Genomic DNA, 12,253 nt, shown 5'->3' with positions numbered 1-12,253 from the left:
ACGACCCTGCACTAATATAATGGCAGATACGGGTGTGGTTTGCCAATGATTGTCTGTTTCTCTTCATTCCGCTGGACACCTTATAAAAATAAATTACAAAATAAAGCATCAGTGATGCAACTTTGCATGAATTTAAATGTTATTTATTAAATAATTGTAGCCCATGCAATAGACCACAACCTTAGCAGATGCCTGCGCTATAACCCATTTGACACATGAATCATTATTTTTCCCTAATAATCTGAATGTTATCATTTTTAAGCATCAGTTTTTGTGTTCGTCATTGTGCTCATTGCCACATCATTAATGAAGGTTATTAAGTTTATAGCTTCCTCACTAACCTTTTTTGACTTCTTTAGGAGATACAGACTGACACAATGTTAAGCCATTTTGCATTACATTTAAATACAAAGATTTTTCCTGTTTTGTGCAACATCTATCTTTATTCAACACTGAGTCAAACATCAATGTGGATCATGGATTCTCATTTTACCGCATTTCACGTCAAGCAGTGTATACAATATTTGGTCATTGCTTAGTGCATTCCTTATATATGCAGTATACAATGGCAAGCGAATGTAAGTGAACCCTTTGGAATCACCTGGTTTTCTGCATTAATGATAATCTTTCTTTATTGAACATGAATTTTAGACCATTCATCTTACAGAACTGCTCAAGCTCAGCCATATTCCTAGGATGTCTGGTGTGACCGGCTCCCTTGAGGTCATTCCACAACATTTTTAATGGGTGAAGTCTGGGCTCTGACTGGGACACTCCAAAAGACACAATTCCTTTATTAAGCCATTCTTAGTAGATTTACTTTGATGTTTAGGGTAATTGACCTGCTGCATGACTCAACTTATACTGAGCTGTAGCTGGCAGACAGCCACCCTGACATTATCCTGTATGATACCTTGATAAACTTGGGAATTCATTGTCCCCTTGATGATGGCAAACTGTATAGGCCTTGAAGGAAACAGCCCCAAATCTCCATCGACATTTATAAAAAACTGATGAATATGTAAACTCTTTGAGATTACTTTGTAGCCCTTTCCAGCTTTATGAAAATCAACAATTCAAAGTTGTAGCCTTCTGAGATGTATTTTTTGGGGAAGCATGGTTCACATCAGCAGATGCTTCTTGAGAATAGCAAACCCCTGAATCAAATTAGCTTTTTTAAAGTGAATAGCCTAGAGCAGGGGTGGGCAATTAATTTTCCCATGGGGCCACATGAGAAATTGGAATGGTTTTAGAGGGCCAGACCTCTACAAACTACAAACTCCGAAGCCTTGTCCATTTTGTTAACTTATGTGCTGTTTAATAAAGTTATTCAAGCCTACGTCATTGGTAGAGGTGCTTGAATAAGTAAGGCCTGAATAACTATTAGCACAGCACAGAAGTGAACAAAATGAACAAGGCTTCGGAGTGCATACCGTATTTTTCGCTCTATAAGACGCACCTGCTGATAAGACGCACCTAGATTTTAGAGGAGAAAAAAAAGGAAAAAATATTTTGAGCTAAAAAATGGGCTAAAATATTTATTACAATAACTGAATAAGCTATGAACACAGTAAGACACACGCAGTAAGACACACACAGACACAGTAAGACACACACAGACACAGTGAGACACACACAGACACAGTAAGACACACACAGACACAGTAAGACACACACAGACACAGTAAGACACACACAGACACAGTAAGACACACACAGACACAGTGAGACACACACAGACACAGTAAGACACACACAGACACAGTAAGACACACACAGACACAGTGAGACACACACAGACACAGTAAGACACACACAGACACAGTAAGACACACACAGACACAGTGAGACACACACAGACACAGTAAGATACACACACACACAGTAAGACACACACACACAAACACAGTAAGACACACACACACAGTAAGACCTCCCTCCCTAACCCCCCTTCTCAGTATCTCCCCTCTAACTCCCTAACCCCCCCTTCTCAGTATCTCCCCTCTAACTCCCTAACCCCCCCTTCTCAGGATCTCCCCCCCCGCCCCGGTCACTTACCTTAAACTCCTGTGTTGGAAGCGTGAGGCGTTTGTCTCGGGTGCCGGCGCTTCACTGCTGATCGCCGGCGTCTGACGTCATATGCCGGCGCCCAGCGTAAAGCGCCGGCACCCGAGACAAACGCCTCGCGCTTCCAACACAGGAGTTTAAGGTAAGTGACCGGGGCGGGGGGGGACACCGGACTCATTGGTGAGTCACCAGGACACTCTTTGCGGGCCGGTCCGAGCTATTCAGCGGGCCGGATGTGGCCCGCGGGCCGTGCTTTGCCCAGGTCTGGCCTAGAGGCTACATAGTTTTTCCAACTATGTGAATGTTTGAATGATGTATTCAATATGAACAAGAACAATACAATAATGTGTGTGGTATTAGTTAAATGAAGATCATATGATATTTTAAGACAAATGTATAAATAAATGCTGGTAATTCCAAAGGGTTCACTTACTTTTTTGCCATTGGAAATGTAAATTAAAAGTATGCAGGTTTAGGTTGGTATGGTATATGCTGTTTTACTACATAGGTCTACACTACATGTATTTGATTTGTGAACAAGTTATTATTCAAGACTTTATTTTATTACAGTGTTCACTTGCAGAACATTTCTTCATGTTGGACTGTCTCTCTCTCGATCACAATTGTCAATGCACCACAGCCTTACTGAAAGAAGGTCACTGCATAGTAACTGCGGATGCATGTAACCTTTCATATGCTTTCTTTAGGAATCCTGCTGGTTGCGACACTGCCTTTGTGATGCGTCCCACAATATAGCATCATGTAAGCAGGTGTTGTCACTGTTTTCCTCCACATGTAACCGCTGGGCACAGTAGGGCATAGGTGGAAATCTCCTTACAACTGATACGATTTAAAGCGGTGGCCACACAATGTATCTTAGTAGTCATCAGGACTCTTACTGTGAAAAGATTCATCAGACAGTTTTATCAGTGTATATGTTTTTAAATAAAGATGACCATGCTTAATGTGCTTTAAACTTACGTTTCTATACATTATATTTAGGCCAAGTGGCCTTTCCCTTTATGCTTCAAGTGTTTAAACCAGATGCATATATTTCTTTCCATGCCACATACAATGTATATTGACCAACACTATGTTTCTGGTCTGTGTACAATAGTGCCTTGAGAGAATGTGTGTTTATTACCTCTTCCTGAACACAATAATAGGGTTAATAATAAAGTGATCGTGCACAGGAAATTTAAGCCAAAGACCTATGTGCAAATTGCCTTGTATATGAAAGAGAAGAAAGCGCTTCAGTGCTGTATAAATGTGATTATACAAACATTTGGTTTGTATAATAAACATTACATTGTACATTATGGTGGTACTTGGCAGAGGAATAAAATGGCTAGAGGATTGAAGGCTACCATTTTCTTTATGATATTTGTACATGTATTAAATGGGTTACCAATTCATTCTTAAATGGCCTGGGATGGCCTTCCAACTGCTTAAAGAAGCATTCCATCACTGGACATTACCATGATTACACATGCTTTGCTGAGGGTTTTTGCTCTTAGTGATCTCCTGAATGCACAAGCCATGTTGTTGATGCTCACTGCCAACTGAAGTGTTAGTGGGAGAGCAACAAGCCAGACATGCGAGCTCTGCTTTACTACCACACACAGCGGAGGATCAGCTCTCTGAGATATCAGAATCTGGCAGCAGTACAAAGAATGCAATCAGCACAACACCATTGTGTTATATCTATCGGACACCACAATCCTTATGTCTCTTAAGTGCTAGGGGCCAGACATCTCATCTCTAAACTAAGATGCTTCTTCCATCACAGCTCTCCCTTTTCAACAAAGGCAACAAGTCTTGTGCATTGGCAGTGCTTTTATCCTTCCGTTGCCGAACATAGATGGGCTGAATGAGCTGCTGCATGTTAATGTTTTGTGCAAGGGAGCTGTCCATAGTTCTAACCTGACTGTTCATACATTATTGTCCAGACGCCATGAGATGTACTGCAATGCCATTCACTCTAAACAATATCTAAAACTCCAGCATTTCCTCTTACAAATTACTCTAGTGATCATAATTGAATCAGTCACAGGGAAACATTAATTTATAACGACAATAACAATGAAATAAAGTGAATCCTTTCCTCTCCACTTGCATTTAGTTTTTTTTTTAATTTAACAAATTGTCCTTCCATGCATTGGCAAAAGCCAATCATTATCAGTAACATGCAACTGGGCATATGTACCTGCACATACTCTCCTGTGCAGTGTGAGGGAGCTAAAAATATCAGCCAGCTGTAACCTCCTGTTACACAACGCACCTTCAAAACCCCCTCTCAAAATACTCTGTACTGACAGCTTCAAGCCGGCTTCAGACCCCCCTCCCCCACTGCTCTGTCTTCCACCATTTCCCCTCCCCAGTGACTGGAGGTGCTTCAGAGACTGACTACATCCTAGTGCAGATCAGACTGGTTGTTAACCCATTGCCTCCTGTTAGTGATATGTATAGCATCAGTACATTGACAGTCACTTTACATTGTGCTAAGGCCAGCTGTCCTGCAAAGGTCACTTGATTTTATTCCTGACCCTTTGACCTTTCCTGTGTAAACCGTAACCTAATTACTGTAAAAATGTATAGCTTGAGCTGGCTTGTGAACACGACTATGATGGTTATTATGTTCATGCTGAGTATAAGCCTCAGACAAATGAGTAAACTGAATGAATCAGATGGTAATAATGTGAAGTTACTATACAGATGAATCATGTACCCCAAATGTTATTGCGATATTTTAACACCACCGAACCTACTCTAAGCTGCTGTAGTGTCTTGCGTAGGCACAAGCGATTCCTGAATAGAACAGGTTAAAGACTAAAGTGTGTGCATATGACATGTCTGCTTGGGTCTTAGCTACAATATAAAAAATTGTATGTCGTTTTAGACACAAGCAGACTGAATGCATTCAACCGAGCTGGACTGCCCATATTAGCAAGGGAAAGATGGACCCTGGAGTGCAGAGGTTTAACTTTTTAAGCTCGACAGATATGAGCCTTTTCTGGCTCTTACCAAACCTGTCTCCTGAATTCTACGTGTCTTGGGCTGCTCTAGCTTTGTTATCAAAAAGTGCCCCCCCCCAAAAAAAATATACATATATATATATAAGCATTTGGTAATACCTCTCTGCAGGTACACAAGTCTGTCGAGTTTTTATGTTGACATGGCATTCATTTAGTTAAACAAGCAGGAATATTTATATGAAAGCTGATTGCTGGGAAGGAAAGTCTAAAGCTGCCGGCTTTCATTCTAGGCTGCGATGCACGGTATCCTAGTAATTACAATAATGCCAGAAAACTCCAGTCCCTGCTATCAACAAGGAAAAGCCCTGCTGTTGACAGAAGAGCCTCGTCTAGCGGTTTTCCCTATCCATTCCCTTGTCTGAAGCTATACACTTATGGACCCCCCTGGCATTGTGAGAACCTTCTAGAATTATGGTGTAGCATTCAGTACGTTTACATTATGAATGGAGAATAATGTAAGCTGTTTCACTGTTAATGCTGTAGATTTAAACAGGGTGGTACTTTTTTCATGATTCTTTTAGCACTTTGATCTTCAAACCAGCACCCCCAAGATACAACCTGACTAAGTAGGACTTGATGGACAGAGCTTTATATAAATGAGTAGATGTGATTGCTACATAAAAATGTACTGATAGTGATGCAATTGCTTGTAAAAAAATGTCCTGTACAGCTTTTCATGTCAAAAAGGGAGTGCACTGACATGACTGGGTTACTTATAAAAAATACAAATAGTAATACAAACACTGTTTTTTTAACAGGGCATAGGACATACTGTAAGTGCTTGGGTCTTAATATCATATAGGGGACCTCATTGGAATTGTGTAAGTAATATTGGGTTATTTTCTCAAAGCAAAATAAGTATGAAAACATTAGAAGGTATGGTGGAGCACCTCCTCAATTCACAAAACAATCAATTAAAGTGGCAATTATCTTGTGCTGTAATATGTGTAGTATTGATACACAAATTGGCTTGTGGCTGTGTAAACCTCCAAAAGTAAACAAGGGCAAGAACCCCTTTGGAACTCTCAGCATTTCAGTCATAAACTGATTCTAATATCCTATAACAATATCGGGACCAGGAGCAAACAATTGCTCGATCATACAGTTAAAAGACAATTCAGTGATAGTGCCGTCAGTTTATTCAACACAAGAAATGTTCACCAGAACATCTCATCTTGGTAGAGTATTTATAAATATAATAATATAATTGCATGCATATTTTTTGAGTCACCAAAACTGTATCTAAATATTTGTTACGAGTAATGCAACTGAAATAGCAATTAGTAATATATATCTAAGATTATGCCAACAAAAATCATAGTTAGGCTAAGGAAATGTTACCTAATATGATGTTTTAAGCAAACAGAAAAAGAGTATGTGGGTTTTAAATTATAATGTTTCTTCAATAAGAGTAATATTTCAAGGGAAACTGTCTTTAAAAAGATAACCTCGCTCATTAAATAACATAATACATAGTTTATCTTTAAGTGTCAATACAGGATCAAAAGTATTCTCTTCTTGTATACATGATCTATAGGGAATTCCTCCCACAGTGCTAGATAACTTAAGCTTGCCTTAGAAACATTTCTTAATCTCTATAATTACTGTAAAATCTTACACATAATATAGGGGTTTTAGTCTGTAAGATTGTAGGTGTATATTATACACAAGTACAAAACAACAAAATCTTTATGAGAGTCTCCTTGCAAATGTATCTTTCTAATTGAAGCTTGAGAATAATATTTGACCACATACAGGTATTATATGCAGAATTTAATAAGAACATTTAGAGAGAGAGCTTGGAACATTGAAAGGCACCATTTGGAGATTTATGATGTATTGTGACTACAGGGTGAAAATTGTTTTGTACAATGTTATGATTAAACAGCTCTGAAACAGAAATAAATACAAAATGGTGGGTCTGGGCAGTGGTTCATAAAATATTACTGATGGTACCTAACAACTAACTACCTTTTTCTAACACCTTAGGTTCTACTGGGACCTCACCATGTTATTGCTGATGGTGGGAAACCTCATTATCATCCCAGTGGGCATCACATTCTTCAAGGAGGAGAATACACCTGCCTGGATTGTCTTTAATGTGGTGTCTGATACTTTCTTTCTTGTGGATCTGGTTCTGAACTTCCGCACAGGCATCGTTGTGGAGGATAACACAGAAATCATCCTAGAGCCGCAACGTATCAAAATTCGTTACCTAAAGAGTTGGTTCCTTGTGGACTTTGTGTCCTCCATTCCTGTGGATTATATCTTCTTGATTGTGGAGACACGCATTGACTCAGAAGTCTACAAGACAGCCAGGGCACTGCGAATTGTTCGTTTCACAAAAGTGCTCAGCTTGTTGCGACTTCTGAGGCTTTCCAGGCTCATTCGTTATATTCACCAGTGGGAGGAGGTAGGTGTGTTTGCACTTGTATACGCTATGCTGCAGCTTGTAAAATCAATATCAGACATTGCTTCCACCAAGGGAGGTAACTTATTTTCAGCCTGCTTCTGCACATAGTTGCCATACAAGTTATCCTATGGCTTCTGTTTTTTTTCTTATTTGCTTTTAATGTATACAACTGTGTATTTTGGTCAGCTTCATTTCTATAATGATCATTTGCAGATCTTTCACATGACATATGACCTAGCCAGTGCTGTGGTGCGTATTGTGAATCTGATTGGCATGATGCTACTGCTTTGCCACTGGGATGGTTGTTTGCAGTTCTTGGTACCGATGCTGCAAGATTTTCCTGATGACTGCTGGGTATCCTTAAACCGTATGCAGGTGAGTTACCTTTGTACTTCCCAAGCAAACAGGTTTGGCTTTTAAGCATTAGTATAAATTAATATGCAGTGTTTTTGTCAATACTTGATATTATACTTTCATTAATTCTGCTATATTGGTATACTGCAACTTAGTTTTGGAGGGTGAGGGAGTTGACAACTTGTCTTGTCACTTCTTATCAATTCTACCTGCTGGAGTACCATACATTTTGTATCGTAACATATCATTATGGTTTGCAGACTAAAAAATATCTGAAAAGACTAATGAATCTAAACATGTATAACTTGGGAAAGAGAAGATAGAGCAGGTATATGATTTAAACATTTCAATGGATGGCAAATGTTAGGACAAGAGGAGGCCAGAGGCTCAGACGTAATGTATAGATATGTTACTTAAATGATAGGGTAGTGAATAAGAGCAGCAGAACGTTTAGAGGTTAACACAGGGATGTATGGAATAGGCATCAGGCTATATAGGACATAAAACTACACAAAGCACCAAATATAGTTTGATGGGTTTTTTTTTTTCCAGAATCAAAGTTTATTGAATTTTGTAGAAATTTTATAAGGGAGGTAAGACGGGGAGTGGGATACTGAAGGAAAGAAGGGAAGGGGGAGGTAAGGGTAGGTAAGTCCATATATGTCGTGAACAGAGTAAGGCATAAAACATGCAAAAACCCGCGCAGGGGTTGCAGCAGAAACAGCACCGTCAGCAGCGTGAGAGGACAAAACATGCACCATGACGGGGAACATAAAGATAATCAAAAACACAGCATCAACGAAATCCCCAAAGCGTGAGAGATGCATGGGAGAGAAACACAATTCACAAGTCATGCTTATTTTTGGGCAGCCCTGTCCAATATAAATATATGGAAAAGAAAAAATGTCGGTGCGCTAAGCTAGTCTCAGGCTCAAATAATACAAATGTATAATATAAGGCCTACCAAACAGTGTGAGCATGCTGCAAATACAGTGTGCTGGCTGTACAATGTATACAAAAAACAAAATACTGTCTGCGCTTCTCACCCTAATAAAGTTGGCAACAAATATATAAACATAATATAAATGAGAGGTTTTGGTTATATGAATTGGCCAAAGCATAATTAAGGAATTTTTTCTTTTCCCTGTTTGCACATATTTGAGGTTGTTGGCTCCTCATCAGTCTGGTTGCAGCTTGCTGTCCAGGGGTTAAATGGGAGGAGGTTTAATTGCACCTCCCCCAACACATTAATCTGGTTTTGGTAGCAGTATAAACTGCTTTGTGTGCCCACTATGTAGGAGGTGAGAGTAGGATCTCACCCTATTGAGAGTGTGCCTTGACGTGGCGGGTGAGCTTAATTATGCTTTGGCCAATTCATATAACCAAAACCTCTCATTTATATTATGTTTATATATTTGTTGCCAACTTTATTAGGGTGAGAAGCGCAGACAGTATTTTGTTTTTTGTATACAATATAAATATATCCACCACTGGCAATTAGGCTTGTAGTTTTCAACGTACCAAAGCCACACTATGCCATATTGAAAAGACATTCCTGAACACCTGTGGAAAATAGTTGTTGATGCATATCAGTCTGGTAAGGACATGGAGCAAAATCACCCAAGAAGACACAAAGGACTCTAGAACAACATCCATTAATGCTGGTCAGCTAAGATTCGTATTTGTGAAGCTACCATCAGTAAGAGATTGATGGCAGATTGATGTCTTAGATGGAAACCAATGCTGTCTAAGAGGAACTTGAATGGTCATCTAGCACTAGCAAAAAAAGCAACTGGATGCTTCTCAAGAATTCTGGAAAAAAATAAAAGGGGAACTTTTGAGGAGACACAGGCTCTGTTTATAACAATATTACATCTGAGGTTGCACCTTTGGTCAGGGATGACTTGGGATATACTAAGAGAGGGGGTCTTTTAACTACAACATACACATTCTTCTTCGGGCGAGCATCCAGGCACTGTAACCACCAGGTCTCTCAAGCAAACAGAACATAGGTGCAAACCTAACTCATAGTCAAAGAAAAGGCCAAAGGGTTGGGATGTGGCAGCAAACCAGCAAAGTCAAAAGAAATAGCCAGAGAAGTCCACCCAAAGATCATCAACAAGGCTTACTACAGAAGTAAGGATATGTCGTCGGATCCTGGGCTTAAGAAGCACCCAGGCATAAAATGCCTTTTTCAACCATGGCATCACCATGCCTAACCAAGCCTTGAGCAACACATTGAGATGCCATTTGAGACATAGTTTGGAGATGTTTGCTCAGTCAGCTCCTGTGCAACTTGCTGTTATTGACAGAACCATTCCATTCTGGAGGAGACTATCAGGCTACCCCCCCCCCCCATCAGCTGAAGTGAAACTAAATCGTACATAGAGATAATGATCTGAAACACACAAGAAAGTCTACATCAGAGTGGTGGAAAAACAATAAATGTAAAGATCCCGAATGGTCAAAGACCAAGTATGAACCCAAATGAGTTGTTGGATAACCTGGAAAAACAATAATTAAATTTCAAAGATCCATAAATATCCCTAAGGTAAAGTAGTTGTGCATGGGGTAGTGGGCCAAAGTAAGAGCTGTGTGGGTTTAATCAAGTCCCCTGGCTCTGACGCTCTAGGCCTGGAACTTGTCGGACTAGGCCAGGATATATCACTGCTCTGATGGCAAGGAGAGGCCCTGAGGAAAAATCCCTGACCAAAGTGTGGGCTTACCTGCCTAGACCCATGTGTGGTGTCTAGGGGAAGTTTTCCAGAGCCTGGCTTGGCGGAGTCTGGCACGAGGCTGAAATTAGGCTGGTCAATCTGGGAGCTAGGCATTATTTTTGTGATTTTGTTTTGGAGTGTTTCATGCATAAATAAAAATCACGGTTTGCCAGAAATATAGTGTTACTGAGCCTTATTGCCCTAGAAAACTGTGCTTAAGATCCTGAAAAGTGACTTGCCGCTAACAGGTTTTTGTCACAATATATATATACTGGCTTTAAATTATATTACACTAAGATTAGCTGGATCTCCAGTTAAAGAATGCAAGAACCTTTTGGTTAAACTGTAGTCAGTCATTGGTTTAATCTTAGATTCATGATATCCATGTGGCTATGCAACATGCATGTATAAATTCCCATATCTCCTCTCTCACCTCTCCCCTTTCACTTCTCCTCTCTTCCAAGTTTTGTTCACACCAGGGTAAGTTTAAGCCCCCAAGTTAAATAGAACCTTGTATAGGTGTAATTCAAGAATCCAATAATAAGTTTATTTGGTGTTAAGGAAATGTGCTGGTTTCCAGCCCAGTCACTGGAACCTTGGTTTTATATTCCATTACACATCAATAGTTGCTGCTCCTTAGTAGTTGCAATTAAATATATAGCAAATAAGCATGTGTCTTTTTCTTTTTCTGTTACAGAATGCCTCATGGGGAAAGCAATACTCTTATGCCCTTTTCAAGGCCATGAGTCACATGCTATGCATAGGGTATGGGCAGCAGGCACCAGTGGGCATGTCAGATGTTTGGCTCACCATGCTCAGCATGATTGTTGGTGCCACCTGCTATGCCATGTTCATTGGCCATGCCACCGCTCTCATCCAGTCGCTGGATTCCTCACGACGCCAGTACCAAGAGAAGGTAAGAGAAGAAACGTCCGCATAATGGTCCTTCTTCATACCAACAAACAAAGTTTTGTACAGTAAAATGCTGTACTGGGAAAAAGTTAACTTTTATCATTCTTTATCAATGCAACATCCTTTTAGTTCTGAGGGTTACCCCCTCTGGCACAGTCTACATATATTTGGTAACTTTATGGTAATTAACATAATTTTGTTAGACATGAGTGAGTATATTCAGAAACAAAATAATCAAATGTATAGGATAGGTATTACCTGAATAATATACCTATATAGTCTGAATTTCTTCCAGTTGACCTATAAAAAAAGGTACCCATCATTCTCAGGGTTGGTACACTATATGACCAAAAGTATGTGGGCACCCCTCCCGATTATTGATTTTAGGTGTTTCAGCCACACCCATTGCTAGCAAGTGTATAAGATCAAGCAAATAGACAGCCATCTCCGTAGACAAATACTGACAGTAGAATGGGTTGTATTGAAGAACTCAGTGACTTTATATATGATACCACCTTTGCCACAAATAAGTTCGTGAAATTTCTACCCTTCTAGATTTGGCCGGGTCTATTGGAAGTGCTATTAGTCTGAAGTTGAAGGATTTATGAGTAACAACAGCTCCGCCACTAAGAGGTAGACCACACACATAGAGCAGGTGCAACTGTATGCTACCACCCTTGTGGCATCGATTTTGGAGAACGCTCTTTCCTGTTTCAGCATGGCTGTGCCCATGTGCACAAAGCAAGGTCCATTAG

General features: G+C 39.9%; 1 protein-coding gene across 1 annotated transcript in view; it reads left to right on the top strand.

Annotated features, from left to right (window-relative positions):
* The window catches only part of LOC149297664 (potassium/sodium hyperpolarization-activated cyclic nucleotide-gated channel 3-like), a 33,551-nt gene that overhangs the window by 13,072 nt on the left and 8,226 nt on the right, over window positions 1–12,253 (top strand). Inside the window, exons 2-4 of the mRNA XM_089488153.1 lie at window positions 7,092–7,515; window positions 7,729–7,890; window positions 11,284–11,502. Of these exons, the coding sequence (XP_089344279.1) occupies window positions 7,092–7,515; window positions 7,729–7,890; window positions 11,284–11,502 (805 nt within the window). The remainder of the gene's footprint in view (window positions 1–7,091; window positions 7,516–7,728; window positions 7,891–11,283; window positions 11,503–12,253) is intronic.

Source organism: Sceloporus occidentalis, unplaced genomic scaffold (genome assembly GCF_023333645.1).
Source record: "Sceloporus occidentalis isolate IW3139 unplaced genomic scaffold, rSceOcc1.0.p SCAF_37, whole genome shotgun sequence".
NCBI classification, from domain to species: Eukaryota; Metazoa; Chordata; class Lepidosauria; order Squamata; family Phrynosomatidae; genus Sceloporus; species Sceloporus occidentalis.
This window is presented reverse-complemented; position numbering and strand designations above follow the sequence as displayed.